This window comes from Cervus canadensis, chromosome 6, assembly GCF_019320065.1.
Source record: "Cervus canadensis isolate Bull #8, Minnesota chromosome 6, ASM1932006v1, whole genome shotgun sequence".
Classification (NCBI taxonomy): Eukaryota; Metazoa; Chordata; class Mammalia; order Artiodactyla; family Cervidae; genus Cervus; species Cervus canadensis.
This window is the reverse complement of record NC_057391.1, coordinates 51,177,074-51,195,983: the sequence shown is the minus strand read 5'-3', so window position 1 is coordinate 51,195,983 and position 18,910 is coordinate 51,177,074. Positions and strand designations below refer to the sequence as shown.

Sequence of the window (18,910 nt, the reverse complement as noted above, 5' to 3'; positions counted from 1 at the left end):
AGGGAACTAAGATCCTGCATGCCACTTGGAACGGCCAAAAAATAAAAAAACCCAAAAGTCCATATTGAACATTTCTTCAACGGATCATTAGCTATCTTGACACCAACTTCAAAAGATCAGAGTATATTTCTCAGGGTTCCTAATTTCTCATAATAAACCAATATGGACTTATTTTATGAGAACCTTTCTAAACATTTTGAAGTCTTGGACTCTTACTTTGAAAACTCTTTCATTTGACTCTGCTGCATCTTAAGTCCTTTATTCAGTCCAATAGCCATTTGAGTACCTACCGTGTCCCAGGCCTTTTCCGGTAGCAGCAACACAGTTTTGAAGAAAACTTCCCACATCCCTGTCCTCATGGAGCTTTTATCTTAGTGGATAGAGACAAACATTCAAATATATTGAGTGATGATAAGTGACATGTACAAGAACAGAGCAGAATAACAAGGCAGCAGGGGACAATCTGATAGGGGCCATGAGAGGGAGTGACTGCTATTTTATAGAAGGTGATCAGCAAAGTCCTTTTGGACAACATGACATTTGAATTGTCCTACAGGGTGGGAGAGGGAGCCATGTAGATATACGGAAGACAAGCATTCGAGGCAGAGGGAACAGCAGATATTCCAGGATCACACTTGACTGCTCCAGGGAGGCCAGTATGCTCACAGAGCAGTGAGTGAGGGGGACAGGGTGGTAGGAAATAAGGTCGGAGAGCCCATCTCCCCGTATTCCCTCCTCATCCCGTTAAGTACTACACCCTCCCCAGTGCTTCTTGCATCCCATCTCTCAGCCCCAGTCTGAGTTCAAGCCTTTACCATCCTTGCTTTGTTCACCTGACAACAGCAGGCGCAACACTTCACGCACTGCAGGTGCTCCATCAGGGTTTGATGATGACATGTGTGAGTTACCTTCTCCAGAACATGTTATCTTGACCGGTCCCTCATCAAGTACCCAATGGAATTTGTGTCTTTGAATGTGCTTTCTTTTAGCATTACATCCTCTGGGCTGAAACTTTCTTGTAAAGGGAAATGAAGTTATGATCACACACGGATGACAGATTAAACCACTTTTTTTATTATAAGCTTATCTGGCACAAAATTCACTGAAGATACACTTCACTTTTACACAAGCCTGTAAACAGAAAAATACATTGACACACAAGAAAGTTTATGTTGGTGCTTCAAAGTAAATTTAAACAAATGATTTCCAAAGAGTATACAGGTTGTTGATGTCAATAACTGAAAATGGCTCTTGTGTGTGCACTGTATCATGCATATATTTCATTGTGTATTAAGGCCAATAGAATCTGTACGAATTGCTCGTTTGGTTCCTGATAGGCTGACACAATACAGATATTGTTTTCTTTTTCACTATACAAGTAAATCATATAAAACGTCCCCTGGTACATAGCTATAAAATTATTTCCTCCACTTAAGTCTTACAGCAATTTTACAAGGCACTGATTATGATGAGGACCCTGTCTTTGAAATATGTGGATCTTTTATCACTAGGATACACAATCAAATGCATAGGACTCAGTGACTTCTTGGTATTTTAAAAAGTCTAAATTTTCAGGATAGAAATATGTAAGATCTTAGAAAGCACAACTAAGTTTCTTAAGCAGGTGGTGGAAGGGCAGTGGCAAAAAAAAAAAAACCAGGACAGATGGTCCATAAAAAGCCGTTTGAAAATTATCATATACAAGTAGTTATTTTTCATCATAGTTGTATTTTTCTAATTACAGTTATGCCATCACAAAATACATTTATTTTTATTCTTTATTTAAATTATAATGAGTGGTATTTCTTCCTAAATAGCCATTAAGTTCTTTGGAAATTTTAATCTACTTAAACTACTTTAATAAATAAGAATTTTCCCCTTTGATTTTTATAAACAACTGCCATGAAGCATATTTTGAAACACACCTTTAATTTGGTAAAAAAGACACTTTGGCAGTGTGGAAGAGTACGTGACCTTGGCAAGATCCAGCAAGTACAGTAAATACCCATGATCTCAGTGAAAACTACAGGCTATAGAATATTTTGTTTTTCTATTTTGAAACAGAATACGAATGTAATTGCTTAAATACCAACATCCATCTTCCACCAAACAGTATAAACAGACATGTTATGTAATTATAAACTAATTCCTTCAATTCCACCCATATAAAAACAAAACAAGTTTCAAAGATCAACAAGATAGATCCTGATGGTGAAAAAAAAATGATGAGTCATTCATAAGCTAATTGAAACTGCAGCCTGAGGATGCCAGACCAACATTATAAATATGAGAAAAAGAAGCTAAATATTTGCTTATCACAAATAACTTCAACATAAGCACCAGCTCTGTTCAGATAGGGCCAGCACATAGGCCAAGTATAAATGCACAGATCACTGTGAACTAAAGGCATAAAAATCTAATTCCCTGACCCTTCAATCAACCTTTCAGAGCAAAGGGAATCGAGCGGGGAGCCAGAAGTCCCCACTTCAGTCGCTTACAGAACACTAGACCATCCCAGTCCTTACTCTCAAGACCCTTCCCACCAAAAATAGCCACAGTGAGCATGAAATTGATCAATCCAGTTTATCCAGGGCCAATCATTTGTCCTATATTCATTTTAAAGAGAATGCTTACATAAATTATACTCAAGACATTGAACCATCATTTGTGTATATTCTTATTTAACATTTAAATTGTTTAGATGACATTTTAGAAAGTCCCCTGTGGTACAAGAAGGGTCTTAAATCTGCGTTAAAGACTGCGTAAAAGACCTTCTAAGATCTCAAAGGTGAGACTCTGGGCCTATCTATGGTAAAGCAGGGATGGTATCTTCAGTCATTCTACATAATAAATGCGCTGTTCTGTGGCTACAAAATCCTGAATCCTTGAATGATCTACTGCCATGAGGCTAATGTCTTATAAGGCACTTTTGGCTATGTGAGATATTTTGCCTAACTCTCAGGCTGAATCTTAAAGAATATTTACAAAGCTGCAGCAAAGTAATTTTAAAACAGGATGCTTTACTGATAGGTTTAATTGGGATGGTGAGAAGCAGTTTGTACGCAAGGCCTGTTTGTCTCTCTCTGAGTCATGTATCACCATAGGGAAGGTCACAGACATGGGCCCCTTGAATGGCTGTTCAGCTCACTAGCCCCTTCAACAGCCACATGACCCCTTCTCCTTTTCTTCATTCAGCTGATCTGCAGAGGTGTGACCGTTGGAACGCACCACGCCTTCAGGAATCCAGGACTTGTCCACACACCGTTCCATTCGCTTCATTATCAGGTCCAGGAGCGTCTCAATTGCTTGGTTTATGTTTGTCCCATTGGCAGCACTAGTTTCAAAGTAGGGGACTCTGAAAGACAGCAACAACTTGGGTTACAGCGTGTGGAGGGAAAGGTCAGTGACCTTTGCCCTTGAAAATTCAACTGAGAAAATCAGAAGAATATAAATATATAAGACAAGAAAGGCATTTCACCATATTAAAAAGTAAAATAATAACTGACACTGCATTCCTAACAGAGATGTAAAACTTCTGGGAGTTTTAATCCCCATTTCACAAATGATGAAACTATAGCTCAGAAAGATGAAGTAATGTGCCTAATATCATAATGCTAGAAAGGGGTGGAATCAGGATTTGAATCCACAGCTGTTCAAGTGTAACCAACTCAACCATAGGCTCTACTGGTTCCAAATTTACATAATGTTGTATGAAGTTCTCTAAAACAGAGAACTCTCGCTTGCTGTCAATGGGGAAAAAAAAAAATACAAGCCGACATGAGACATCAGAGGTCCCTGGCTATATTTGTCAAAGGCTTGGCCCCATGTCAGCTCCAGGCAGTATTCCTGGACCACATCCTTGAAGACAAGACATTCGGAATTCTACAGCACTTCAGGGTTCCTCAAGCATATCAATCTTAAGCATGTTTATTTTGTTATCCCAGGACCTGAGATTAGGTATAATTCTTTAGTAACTCACAAAGCATCATCTATAAGGTTATTTTTCACATGTTCTTAAGACATCACCAGTCTTCTTGTGGTGGTCACCCTTCATACTTGATCTTTGCAAGTGCATTAATCAATTACCTGCCAAAGTCTTCCTCCTTCTTAATAAAGTCATGAAAATAATGATACAATTATATGTTCTTCAAACTGTTGACTTCATTCCCACCACTTAGTAAGGAGTCTGACCAAAAATACTCTTAGATGTAAAAACTACATTAGATTAGTTTTTACATTAGGTGTAAAAACTACAAAAGAAAGTTGTTTGGCCCCTTCAAGAGTCCTGCAATTGAATTCAGTAAAATATTCCTTACATTCATAAATATCTTAACATCCATCTCTATTACTCTTCCTGAAGAAGGTCTTTGTTTTCCTGGGTTCTCATAGCATGTTAACACTACATCAATGACTCTGATTACAATTCCAGTAGTTCTTGCATTACTTCCTGACCAGGAGCAGCTTCCACAGGAGAGCTTTAACAGAGTTGTTTTAACCTTCTCGGTGCTTTGACAGATATCTTCAGAACTGTTCTGCTTCCTAAGAAGCACAGTGGGGCTACATGTGGAGGCATGGAAGGTTATCTGTCCATTATGATTCCTCAAGATGCTGCTTGTTATCTGCTTGCTTCCTACAGAAACTAACAGGCCTTGCAACTGGACTCTGTATTCTCTCCTGTTGGAGTATAACTCATAAAAACTGCTTGAGGAACCATCACTTCATTTGAACATTTATCCATCTATCTGTGAGGTATGATGGACATAGTTGTTCCACTGATTCTACCATGCCCATGTTCATAGCCCTTCATATGCTGACTCTAAAATACCTTAATCAGGTGCTTTCCTGGTGGCCCAGTGGCTAAGAATATGCCTGCCAAGGCAGGGGACATGGGTTCAATTCCTGATCCAAGAGGATCCCGCATGCCAAGGAGCAACTAAGCCCATGTGCCACAACTACTTAAACCCTGATGCCCTAGAGCCTGTGTGCTCAACAGGAGAAGCCACTGCAACGAGAAGCGCGTGCGCCACAACTGGGGGGCAGCCCCCACTCACTGCATCCGGAGAAAGCCTGTGTACAGCACCAAAGACCCAGCACAGCCATAAATAAATAAATCTTTTTTAAAATAAAGTAAAATATCTTCATCAGAGAAGGTCTCACTGGCCAAATTACATCATCTTAGTGATTTTTAAACCTCTTGCCTGGCTATCTCTTTGGTTACTGTTGGTCTTTTTTTTTTTCCCCTACATCTTCATCTGGTGCCTTATTCACAAAATGAAGGAAATGCATTTTTCTCATCCCCCTGGTCACATGTAGTATTCCTCTACCAAGTTTGAAGAAGACATTCTTTGTGGAAACTCAATAAATACTTATTTATCAACTACCTATGTTACTGAGCTAAGTCCCAGGGACACTTTTTGATGCTGCCATTCTTACATGAACTGAATTTTAGATTAAGAATTCTCAAAATTTAAACACTTAGATTTTCTCCATCATGCTCTTCTCAGTTACACCCAAGGAGAATCATTTAATGTCTAAGAATATTGCTTATACTTAAGGAGAAGGCTTGATCATTCTATCACCATTCAGAAAGCCATTGTTTCATGAAAAAGCAACTGAAAAATTCATCTCTCCCTATGAGAATAATGGGTTGAAATTGGAAATACAAAAATAAAAAAGCAATTGAGCAGAAAACTTTCTTGTAAATGCTGGTTACAATGGTTCACATCTCATTTTTAACATTTCCTCAAAGTCCATCATATATATCTTTCCAACTATAGAGTCCTCAGCCTCACTGAATTCCTCAACAGGATTCTCTCCATTAAGCTATTTCTGTTTTTCATAGTTTCTTCCATCTCAGCTCCTAATATCCCATAATCATTTAAAGGCATAAATGAAAAAAATTACAAATAAAAAAAAAATTACAAATAGTCTAAAAATGATAAAACCTATACATGAGGACTTCCCTGGTGGCTCAGATGGTAAAGAATCTGCCTGCAATGCAGGAGACCAGGGTTTGATCCCTGGGTCAGGAAGATCCCCTGGAGAAGGGAATGGCTACCCAGTTAAAACTACGTTTTTTCCAGTAGTCATGTATGGATGTGAAAGTTGGACCACAAAAAGGGCTGAGCGCCCAAGAATTGATGCTTTTGAACTGTGGTGCTGGAGAAGACTCTTGAGGGTCCCTTGGACAGCAAGGAGATTGAACCAGTCAATCCTAAAGGAATTGAATATTCATTGAAAGGACTGGTGCTGAAGCTGAAACTCCAATACTTTGGCCACCTGATGCAAAGAGCTGACTCTTTGGAAAAGACCCTGATGCTAGGAAAGAGTGAGACCAAGAGAAGGGGCTGACAGAGGAAGAGATGGTTGGATGGCATCACTGACTCAATGGACAAGAATTTGGGCAAACTCTGGGAGATAGTGAAGGACATGGAAGACTGGCATACTACAGATCATGGGGTCACAAAAAGTCGGACATGACTTAGCAACTGAACAACAACACCAACTCCAGTATTCTTGCCTGGAGAATTCCATGCACAGAGGTGCCCAGTGGGCTACAGTACATGGGGTCGCAAAGAGTCAGACACTTAAAGACAGTCTGGACAATGGTTAACAACCATAACTTCTGAAGTCAGGTTGCCTGGATTCAAATCCTATTACAACTCCATACTAACTGTTTAGCACTGGCAAACTATAAACATCTGTGCCTCAGTTGCTTTATCCATAAAACCAGAAAATATCATGATCTTCCTATGAAGGATTAACTGAGTTAACATCTAAAGGACTTAGATTGGAGTCTGACACATAAGAAATGTGTTATTTCTGACAAATGTGTCATTAATAAACATTTTCTATTTCAAACACAGTAATGGGTTACAAAAGTTTGTTTTTAACTTTGTTGTTTAAAACTCAGAACATATAGAATCACTGAATTGTGGAAAATCACAGCTCCAAGAGACCTTAGCAAGATTTTAAACATTAACATTAACTAGCCCACAAAAATTGATTCAATCCACTATGAAGCTGATCTATAGTCTTGCCCTAAATTCTGGTAGTCTGAATTATGCTTCCCTACATTAGAGATGGCTCACTCAGATCTGTCCTAGCCAATGTGTTTCATGCTCCAAAGCATTTGTTTCCCTCCAGTTCTTGTCAAACCATACTTACTACCATTCCTTACTACCACAAGTGATCATCACTAAATGCTGAGAGAAAACAGATCTTACTTTACTGATTAATACCATAAAGAAGGTTGAGTGCTGAAGAACTGATGATTTTGAACCGTGGTGTGGGAGAAGACTCTTGAGAGGCCCTTGGACTGCAAGGAGATCAAACCAGTCAATCAATCCTAAAGGAGATCAGTCCTGAATAGTCACTGGAAGGACTGAGGCTGAAGCTGAAGCTCCAGTACTTTGGCCACCTGATGCAGAAAGCCGACTCATTGGAAAAGACCCTGATGCTGGGAAAGATTGAAGGCAGGAGGAGAAGGGAACGACAGAGGACAAGATGGTTGGATGGCATCACCGACTCAATGTACATGAGTTTGAATAAGCTGCAGTCCACGGGGTCGCAAAGAGTTGGACACAACTGAGCAACTGAACAACAACAAATGACAGACGCTTCTAGCAGATCTATGAGCTATTCTCTAATGCTTACTAACTTAAGTAAATACTTACTTGGTAGAATTTCAGGGTATATGAGTGAAAGTATACATTTTGAAGTCACTCATATTAAAAGAGGTACAATATTAAGAAGATATACAGTTTTAATACCAAATTCTACTAACAAACTAAAAATTAAAAGTGTATTTTCTGACCATTTGTGAACCTCCAGGTGATGTGACCAGGAGTCAGGTTAACAACCTTAAAATCTTCAGACTAATTATTCAGAGTTTTCTAAGCAACTGAGGTAATGCAGTTTTTATTCCTATAGGAATAAATGAATACTAGAGATCACTCCTTGCCACCCTCAGCTCTTTGAGCTGCCAGACAAAAAGTAAACTAAATGAGATGGACAACAAAGACCCTGAATTAAGACTTTCTTTCTATCATAAAATGATGTCTCTGGGAATTCCCTGGCAGTCCAGTGGTTGGGACTCTGTGCTTTCACTGCTGAGGGCGTGAGTTCAATCCCTGATCAAGGAACTAAAATCCTCCAAGCTATGTGGTGTGACCAAACAAACAAACAAAAAAATGATGCCCTGTGCTCACATTTGAAAATTGGACTGCTCAGCTTGTCCTAAGGGCATAGAAATTCTAGTATAAAGTCAGTCATATTTTTATGCCCATATCTTCTTGATGTTCACTTTTAGAAGATACTTGGGCTACTTTATCCAAACAGTTCTCTGTATTTGCAAAGAGGTATAACAGTGCTTCATTGAGTCTTAATAAAGAAGCAATAAGATAATACAGGTAAGGGGCTTAACACAAGCTTAGCATCCGGCAAGTGCTCAATCAATATTCATCCAATGGGATTCTCTTGTTCTCTAAAAATAATGTTCTGCTTTTCCTAAAACTTTCCAGGCAAAAATTTAGCAATCTTAGCTTAAATTCCGGAGAAGGCAGTGGCAACCCACTCCAGTACTCTTGCCTGGAAAATCCCATGGACGGAGGAGCCTGGTAGGCTGCAGTCCATGGGGTCGCGAAGAATCGGACACGACTGAGCAACGTCACTTTCACTTTTCACTTTCATGCATTGGAGAAGGAAATGGCAACCCACTCCAGTGTTCTTGCCTGGAGAATCCCAGGGACGGCGGAGCCTGGTGGGCTGCCGTCTATGAGGTCGCACAGAGTCCGACACGACTGAAGCGACTTAGCAGCAGCAGCAGCAGCAGCAGCTTAAATTCAAGTGGATCAACTGCCCCACTTTCAAGCCATAGAGATAGGTGCATTGTTCCTTCTTTCCACATGATGGTGCTAGTGCAGAACAACTAGGAAGCAGTTCGTCAAACCTTCAGAAAAAATTCTGTGCAGCTAACTGATATCAATCCATAAATGTGCACTAAATGGATTTTGGAACACTTGCAGAACACCAATTTTGATGTACTTTTAATAAATAGATAAATCACAAATTTTTTAGTTTAAGAAAATGAGGGGGACATAATCATTTGCAGTTTTTCACCGATACCTGTATCCAGCTCATGTCATAATTTAGGATCCAATTTTCAGCTGTTTTCTCTTCTCTTACTTATTTCTACAAAACTAGAATATCCCGGATCCCAGTTAGAGGTTCCCAGGAATGAAAAGCAAGTGTATTTGGTGATTCTGTGCAATGGTTTTAGATATTTGGCTCACATGTGTATCCACAAATTATGGAGGAATTTTTCACTAAAGTAAAAAGCGAGTCTCACTATTTTTTATAGCCTGTTGGCTGCTAAAGGAACAAGCATTTAGAGGAAAGGGTGAGGCATAAGCTGTTTCACCCTGGGAGAGAGTGCCAAATGAAATCCAGATCATCTTCTGAGTTCTGTGGGGCTCTGGAAATCAGTCTTGTCTGCTTAGCTGCAGCTTATGTGTGTGGTTTTAAAATGTGCCCAATGATAAGTCATTATTTATTTCTTGAATAAAGAGAAAATATCATCAAGTTTTCAAAGAATCAAAGTACCAGAGATCAAGCTAGTCATACATTTCATCTAGTTCAGACTAGATGAAACACTGAGTGCCGCGTGCTGAGCTGAACCACTGGGAATACCAGAAACGGTCTGTGCTCATATTATTAACATTGTAAATAAAAGTTTTTAACACATCCTCCATTCCAGAAACTCCTGAGCACCTTTCCCATTAGCCAGTAGTCTCCAGTTGGGAGGTAGGGGGGCAGAGTTTTCTTCTATTTGCTGTCCCTCAGAACAGATCCTAAAAGTCCTCATCATCATAAGAAAAAAAAAAAATTTCTAACTACAGGGGACTCTCCTGGCAGCACTGTGGTTAAGACTCCATGCTTCCACAGCAGGGTGTCCAGTTTCTGCCCCTCCTCTGGAAACTAAGAGCCCAAATGCCTTGAGGTTCAGCAAAAGAGAAAAAAAGAAAAAAAAAAAAAAAAACTGTAATTGCGCCAGTGATGGATGTTAACTAAACTTATTGTGGTGATCATTTCACAATGTATACATAAATCAAATCATTAAGTCATATACCTAAAACTAATACAGTGTTAAATGACCGTTTTATCTCATTCTGTGAAAATTTACTGCTTATTTCTTTGCACAGCACATGTGATATACATACATTCAATTATCATACTTTCATCATATTCATTATGTCCTCTATTTCCCTTAACCCTGAATCAAGAACAAAAGGCTTATATTGACTAACAACTAACTTCTGTGAGTAAAGAAGAGGGTAGAAGGACACTTAGATGCAATCATTTTCACTTACAATGAAGTCTTTGCCTACAAGCTTATGGTTCGTGCTCGCTTGGTAACAATCTGTGTCCCTGCCCCATCTATAGCACAGCTGATATCATTAACTGTGTAAGAGAAAAAATCTTCCTGGACTTAGCATGGATTTTCCAGTGATCAGTCAGTGAGCACATGTCCCTCCCCAAACGTGGCACAAGTAGACACCTGCTTCATATTCTGTTGCACCATCATTTTGTCCAGATTTGTGGGCAAGGAAAATATCTGCTGGCATGCACAGCTCATGGTAACCTGACACCTACACGGGTGCTTCTCAAAGTGCTATCCTCAGTCACTAGTAGCAGCAACATCTAGGAATCAGCTAGAAATGTAAACTGTGGGGCTTCATCCCAGTCCCACTAAATGAGAAATTCAGTGGGACCCAGAGTTCAGGTGATGCTGGGGCACACTTAAGTCTGAGATCTAACAGTACCATCTAAAAGAGGAATGTTGCCAATATGCTTTCTGCTTTTTCTTCTAACATATTTGTCACTGACTTTGCAGATATTTTTTAAAGTGTTTCAGCAACAATGTGAATATCATGGTTTTGACTGGTAGAAGTAAAAATCTGAATAACCCTCTGTTTTGCTCTCTTCTCTGATTTCATTGTCAATATTATTCAATATTGGAAAGCATTATTTTGTAGTTGTTCTAAAAAAGCTGGTTTATGGGCCACATTGCTTTGTTGTATTAGGAAGTGACCTAAGAGCTTCATGTTACAATTTAAACAAATGTTATAACAAAAAAAAAAAAAAGGTGGGGGGGAGGGGATTAGGGGTGAAGGGATTCTTAGCCTACTAAAAATAAATTTTCGAATATTCATCATCATGCATCCAATTCACCCTTTCTATTTTGGGCTGCTGCATGAAGTCCTCATTTTCAAGTTTACTTGTCCCAGCAGACACACATTTATATTCCTTATTTGCACTGCAGCATGTTTTTATTAGGTTTGCAAAGTTTTTCTGAGACATAGTCTTTCATTCTTAAATACATGTATATTTCAGAGAGCCACTTGTGAACCAATGATCCATTCTTATGAACTGAGGATAGATGGTAATGCAACAGTAACAAAACCCACAAATTTATCAGATAACATACAAATGATGTGAAGATATCCCATAAACTACTGTTTTCTGATTGTTAGCACATAGATGGATTAACCAACATAGTCTTTTAGTGCATGTGCAACCAATGAAAATATTACAACTATTAAAAATGAAAAAAAAAGATTTCTGTGAAAATAATCATTAAACTTAAATGTCAAATCTTTCCAATCCATGTGAACCCAATTACTCCTTTACACCTTCCTCTGAAACTCCCAACAGCCTACAGAACTCTATTTTATGCTTCTTAAATCCTAAGGGAAGTCTGCTTCCATCCCTTCCCATCTTCAATAACCTCCACTATCTTATCTGCTAATCTCTCCTCTGCCCATTTTAACCCAGTTCAGAAACTTCACACTGAGCCTCTCTTATGAAATACTGCCCAGATCTTCTGAGCTGAGCACTGAGGAGAGGCGGCCCCTTTTGTACCCAGAGTCTCCATATAGTCAGAAGGTAACGGCAGGCTCTCCAATACTGGGCAGGATGTGGAATCCTGAGAATGGGCACAGAGGAAACAAGCAAAGGGCAGGTAAAGCCCAGAGAAGGAATGAGTTAATCCAGACCCCCCACAACACTTGACAATATAATTGTTGGGTCTAGCTAACTTTCCTAGCTGCCCTATTTTTTTTTTTTTTTTTTTTTGTCTTTGCAGACACACTTCTCAAAAGCATGGTCTAGCTGGGTTCACAGCTTCCATTGCTTCATCACTTACTTCCTCCTCACCCCATTGCAACACAGCCCCCAGCTTCAACACTTCAGAATCCACCATGGTATCTGATCCCTCTTTCCTTCCACTACTTTACAAAAGTGACTATCAAGATAGAAGTGGGCATATCAGGTGATCAGAATCGCCTGCAGGGCTTGGTCAGCCCCCACTTCAAAATCACCTCAGTCAGAGGTTCTCAAGCTCTGCTCCAAAAATCACATGGAGAGACTTCCCTGGTGGTTCAATGGTTAAGAATTCACCTGCCAATGCCAACCCAGGGATGTGGGTTCAATCCCTGGTCTAAGAAGATAGCACATGCTACGGGGCAACTAAGCCCAAGTGCCACAACTACTGGGCCCATGTGCCACAACTACTGAAGCCCGTGAACCTACAGCCCATACTCCCAGACAAGAGAGGACACCGTAATGAGAAGCCTGTGCACCGCAACTAGAGAGTAGCTCCTACTTGCTGCAACTAGAGACAGCCCACACACTGCAACTAGAGAAAGCCCACACACTGCAACTAGAGAGGACACAGTGCAGCCAAAAATTAAATTAATTAAAAACAAATAAATAAATAAAAGTCAGTGGGGCCATTGCTTTAAAAAAAAAAAAAAAATCACATGGAGAGCTTTTAAAAGACACCAGTGCCCAGCCCCACTCTCCATCTGTGGTAGCTTTATGATCCGTCAGCTTGTCTAGATTGAACAACACTTCCCAGAACTCCCTCTGCAGTGAAGGCGGACCACAGACAGATGCAGGGGGGAGATGCAGGGCAGAAGTGAAGCAGCAGCCATTCTGTAGCTCTCACATTTTGTCACTTATCTGCTGGCTCATCTCAGTGGCACAAACCAGCAACCAGACCTGTCTCCCTTTCCACCTTCCCCTAGATTCTCCTTTGGCTTCTCCAGCTCCTGGGCCAGGTGTGTTTGTGTTTAGCTCTGTGCAAAGAGCATTGGCTTCTGGTGGACACCCACACCATTGGTCAGAAGCAACAGGAACTGACACAGCTTCAGTCCATGGTCATGGTCCCAGCTGGTTCTGGCTCTCCACCAATTCAAATCCACCTTCCCTTCTGAGTGCCCGTCCTGAGGGCTTCAGCATCAGACACACAGCAACCCTCCACAGGGACTGCCCAGAAGCTCTCCACTCCATCCTCCCCGTCACCCCAGACTGACCTGGGGAAGTACTCACAACAGCAGTCCCTGTTCAAAGCCCTCACCAACTTCCTGAGCCCCTACAGATCAAGTCTACTCTTCTTCCCTAGTATTCAAATCTCTCCAGACTCTTGGTTCCTTCCTGCCCAGTCAACCTATCCTTCCACTCCCTCTCCAGTGTGAACCCCATCCTTGAGTGCTTTCTGAACTCCATCAGCCCAAAATAGAGAAAGGCAGGGTTCACACGATAAAAAGGCAAAGTCCCTCCTATAGCTTCCTTGGATTTGTCTAACAACGAGGCCACTAGGCAGTAACACCCTCTATACACAGTACACCACCCACACCACCCTTCTCTATTCCTTTCTCTTTCTCCCTCTCTCGCCTTCCTTCTCTACCCTACTTGCTGTCTCCCACTAATAATAAGAGTAATTATTACATGCACATTTGCATTCTCATTATATTGGAGGAAGAAAGTACAGCACAAATTGCTTTGTAGTACTTTATTGAGCAGTGGCTGACCCCTTCTTTCATGTCCATTAACGCTGCTGCTACTATGATCCTATCCCGTGAGCTCAAGGAGGAAGACAGTATTTAGCTGACTCTCCACCACAAAAATGGGGCTTCCCTGGTGGCTCAGTGGTAAAGAATTCCCGCAGTACAGGAGACACGGGTTCAATCCCTGGGTCAGGAAGATTCCCTGGAGGAGGGCATGGCCACTCAATCCAGTATCCTTGCCCCAGAGAATCCCACAGACAGAGAAGCCTGGAGGGCTACAATCCATGGGGCCTTCAAGTCAGACACGACTGAAGTGATTAAGCACACACCATAAGAAAAACACAGCTTAAACCAAAGGAGATCTTCACACTCCTCCACCAGCATAGGTATTTCAAGGCCAATAAGGCCTTCTTATATCCTGGAACTTGCCGAAGCAGAATATGGACTGGGCTTTGGATTTTCCTCACTGAATAAATATACAGACTTTCCTTATCCTGGGCATCTTGTACCTGCATCTTGGAAAGGAGGCCTTACACAGTTAGGGTGTTTGCCCTTGAAGCTGTCTTTTCTTCAAACACCAAGAGACTGAGAAAATGGTACTGAAGCACTGAATGAAGGCCCTCACCAATGGCTTTTTCTATGGTTCCCAAATCATGTAATACTAATATGCAAAGGAGGTGTTTGACACCTTCCCCCAAGGTCTACATCCCTCTCAGTTTTTTGCTCTTGCCCTTTTTGTTACCGATTCACATGCAAATGCTTGCATCAGAAATTTGTGCTGTATACTCCTCCCCAAAAATACTCACCCGTATTTCTCTGCAAGTCCTCTGGCTTCTTCCTCTTTTACTACTCTTTGGTCTTCCAGATCACTCTTATTTCCACATAACACTATATCTGGGTTTTCACAATATGCATGCATTTGTAGCTGGCCTATCAGTAGAAGAAGATAAGAAAATTTGTTATAGATAAGTAATATAAGTCTATGATCAGTGGAGAATATATGCAAAACTGCTTTAAATCCGTAAATGGATATACAGATATAAGGAACTACATAATTCTCTATAATGCTTTCAAAACACCAATACCCTAAGCTATAAAACTAAATGGATGGGGCAGAGATGTAAAACTAACGCTGTCCTTATGCACATACTCCAGCTTATTTATATTGGAGAGGAATGGGAGAATTTGTTATCCCTCCAAAACTTACGTACACGTACACACACACACACACATACACACACCCCACGTAGCTGTCTTCTTTATGAAGATCCTTTGGGGGAAAAAAAAAAAAAACACTTGGAGGATTTCCTAGTGCTCATGACTAACCTTAAAGCTCTGTTTTTCATATATTTTCTCTCCACAGTAGTCACATTTTAAAAATGAATTGTCTTTCTGTAAACCTATTTCTATCTGAAATATTTTTCACATTTTTCTATTATCCTAAGGCAGAATCACCCTGTGTATTTAACTTACATGCAGAGTACATCATGAGAAACACTGGGCTGGAAGAAGCACAAGATGGAATCAAGATTGCCAGGAGAAATATCAATAACCTCAGATATGCAGATGACACCACCCTTATGGCAGAAAGCAAAGAAGAACTAAAGAGCCTCTTGATGAAAGTGAAAGAGGAGAGTGAAAATGTTGGCTTAAACCTCAACATTCAGAAAACTAAGATCATGGCATCCAGTCCCATCACTTCATGGCAAATAGATGGGGAACCAGTGGAAACAGTGTCAGACTTTATTTTTCTGGGCTCCAAAATCACTGCAGATGGTGATTGCAGCCATGAAATTAAAAGACGCTTACTCCTTGGAAGAAAAGTTATGACCAACCTAGACAGCATATTAAAAAGCAGAGACGTTACTTTGTCAACAAAGGTCCGTCTAGTCAAGGCTATGGTTTTTCCAGTGGTCATGTATGGATGTGAGAGTTGGACTGTGAAGAAAGCTGAGCGCCGAAGAATTGATGCTTTTGAACTGTGGTGTTGGAGAAGACTCTTGAGAGTCCCTTGGACTGCAAGGAGATCCAACCAGTCCATCCTAAAGGAGATCAGTCCTGGGTGTTCATTGGAAGGACTGATGCTGAAGGTGAAACTCCAATACTTTGGCCACCCCATGTGAAGAGTTGCCTCATTGGAAAACACCCTGAGGCTGGGAGGGATTGGGGGTAGGAGGAGAAGGGGACGACAGAGGATGAGATGGCTGGATGGCATCACTGACTCGATGGACATGAGTTTGAGTAAACTCCGGGAGTTGGTGATGGAGAGGGAGGCCTGGCGTGCTGTGATTCACGGGGTCGCAAAGAGTCAGACACAACTGACCGACTGAACTGAACTGGACTGGAGGCAGAATCAATTTATCTAAAACAAATGAAATATAGGATCAAATGAAGACAGAAAACCCAGAATATATAGTCAATGATTCTGTCACCAGACCCAAGAAGCAGGAGACTTCAAATCTCACTCTATAGCTTCTATTTCTTTTCACATGAAAATCTGTTAGTAGGCATATTAACAGCAATTAAAGCAAGAGAACTTCAACTAAGCTAAAAAGTTTAATCTCCCAAATAAGGAAAATAAGTCTTATTTCATACTCATCATGCCTCACAGTGAAATTAAAGTAACCCAAACTTGCACAATAAGACATCCTCAAAAATGTATGGCCTAATTTATTTTTTATCATGGTTAACCATTAGTTCCTCATTATCAAGTCATGTTCATTATATCTTATCATGAGAAAGTCAAGTCAGTTAGAATTTACTGAGCAATAACGGAGGCCTGATACTTTGTGCAGAATTTCAGGGCACTGACCTTTGCCCCCTATACAGGCAAGACCAAACTGTACCGTTTCCAACAGCCACATCCTTTCTATCCTCCAGGCTGTTATGCGTGCTGCCCCTAAACCCTGAATAACCAAACACAACCTTCCTTCAGGGACATCCCCTACTTCCTTTACAGCTTGCCTCTCAGTTACTTCCATTGTGAAACCTTTCTGGTCTCCAGAGAGGCTCAGTGCTCTGTTAACACCTTGTCTGTTCAGTGTCAAGGTTATGAAAATGAACTCGGGAGGTGTTTGAGGCTGAATTCTGGCTATGCCATTTACTAGCTGTGTGGCCTTGAGGAAGTTACACGGCCACTCTGTGCCTCAGTTTCCCCATCTTTAAATGAAGACAATGACAGTATTTACTTCACAGGGGTAAGGTAAAGGTTAAATGAGTTAATTCAATGAATCTTCAGGTAAGGTTCATGGACCAGCAGCCTAACCACCACCTGGGAACTTGCTAGAAATGCAAATTCTCAGGTACCACCCCAAATCTACTGAAGCAGGAAGGCTGGGTTTGAGATCTGGAATCTGTTTTAACAATTTCTCTGGGGGGAATCTAGATGCATGCTCACACATGAAAAGCATTATGTTAATACAATAAAGCATTTAGAGATGTTGTGTATTACCAGTAACAATGTTTAATAGTATTTATTTTGAGGAGTCTGGGAAGTATGATAATTGATCATTTTTCTTTTTTCCTAACTTTTTTACAAAGGTTGTGAATTACTTATACAAAAAATAAATTTATGAATTCTTTTAAAATATCTCACCAAAAAAGAAAGCACATACATAAATAACTACAACTCGATATGGTATGTGATAAGGATCATGTGTAAGTAGTACAAAACATAATAGGCTTAACTCCAATTGAGAGGAATAAAATTGACATACACACCCCACTGGCTCAGATGGTAAAGAATATGCCTGCAATGTGGGAGACCTGGGTTCAATTCATGGGTTGGGAAGATCCCCTGGAAGAGGGCATGGCAATCCACCCCAGTATTCTTTCCTGGAGAACCCCCATGGACAGAGGAGCCTGGTGGGCTGCAGTCCATGGGGTTGCAAAGAGTCGGACATGACTGAGCAACTAAGCACAGCATAGGCTATATAAAATAGATAATAAGAGCCTGCTGTGTAGCACAGGGAACTCGGCTCAATATTCTATAATGGCCTTTATGGAGAAGGAATCTTTAAAAGAAAAAAGAACGGATACATGTATAACTGATTCATTTTGCTGTACACTTGAAGCTAATACAACATTGTAAATAAACTATATTTTAATAAATTTTTTTTAAAAAAGGAGAGAAAAAATTTAATTCAACAAAGTTATCACAGAAAATTTCATGGGGGCCATATTTTCTCAGATTTTAAAGAGTAAATTGAACTCTAAATTTTTCAGACAATGGGAGTGAGTATGGAGAGCACTTTTCAGACAGAGGGAATAATAGGAATAAAAATATAAAGGCAAAAAGATGTTAAAAATATACTTGCTGGGCTCTTGTCCCACTTCTGTGAGGCTACAGAAGAGCAGTTTAGAAATATAGGCTACTCTGGAGTTCCCTACAGAACACGCTGCCTGTGGGCACAGCTGGCCCATCCTCAAGCTCCAGAAAGACAGGTGAGTGATACAGCACTATCCGATCCCTCCGTGATTTCAAATTCAGGCCCAGAGGACACAGCTCTCTGTTCAGTCTCCTAAGCTCAGCAGGGCTCAGCTTGGGACTCTTACCCGTTTCCCATGAGGACAGGAGAGAGCTGGGTTCAAGGGAGCAAGGACCGCAGTGCATTTCTGGAGAAGCAAAGGGAGGGTGCAGACCTGGACTCCACCCAGGCCTTCAGCACCCAGGACTCAGCTACCTGCTCAATGCAATACTGCCTCTGCTCTGCGATCCACCATTGGTTTATGTGTACACACATATATATGCTTGTGTGTGTATATAGATATATAATTTATATATATTAAATACATTAGACATACAAAATACATTAAATATTAAAATATACATTAAATTTATAATGTATATATTTAATTTGACCCCCAAAAGAAGAAACAAATGGCAGAGGAAAAATAAAAAATATGTATAATTAACAAATTTTTATTCCTAATTAAGATTTGTTATTACTACCTCTGACATTGAATCCTTCTGACAGTGAATACTTTACACTGAAGATGTGAAATCTCCAGTATGTATGTTTTCTTTGCCTAACTGGGCAATAAGAATTCTTTTACACTAT

At 40.4% G+C, this 18,910-nt stretch overlaps 1 protein-coding gene across 10 annotated transcripts in view; it reads right to left on the bottom strand.

Moving 5' to 3' along the window:
• Positions 1-1,051: 1,051 nt before the first annotated feature.
• RAB27A (RAB27A, member RAS oncogene family) overlaps positions 1,052-18,910 on the bottom strand; it is an 85,637-nt gene continuing 67,778 nt past the window's right edge. For all 10 annotated transcript variants that reach the window (XM_043471915.1, XM_043471917.1, XM_043471923.1 and 7 more), the window contains 2 exons: positions 14,657-14,780; positions 1,052-3,355 (listed from right to left, as the gene is read on the bottom strand). In XM_043471915.1, the coding sequence (XP_043327850.1) occupies positions 3,157-3,355; positions 14,657-14,780 (323 nt within the window). In that variant the 3' untranslated portion in view covers positions 1,052-3,156. The remainder of the gene's footprint in view (positions 3,356-14,656; positions 14,781-18,910) is intronic.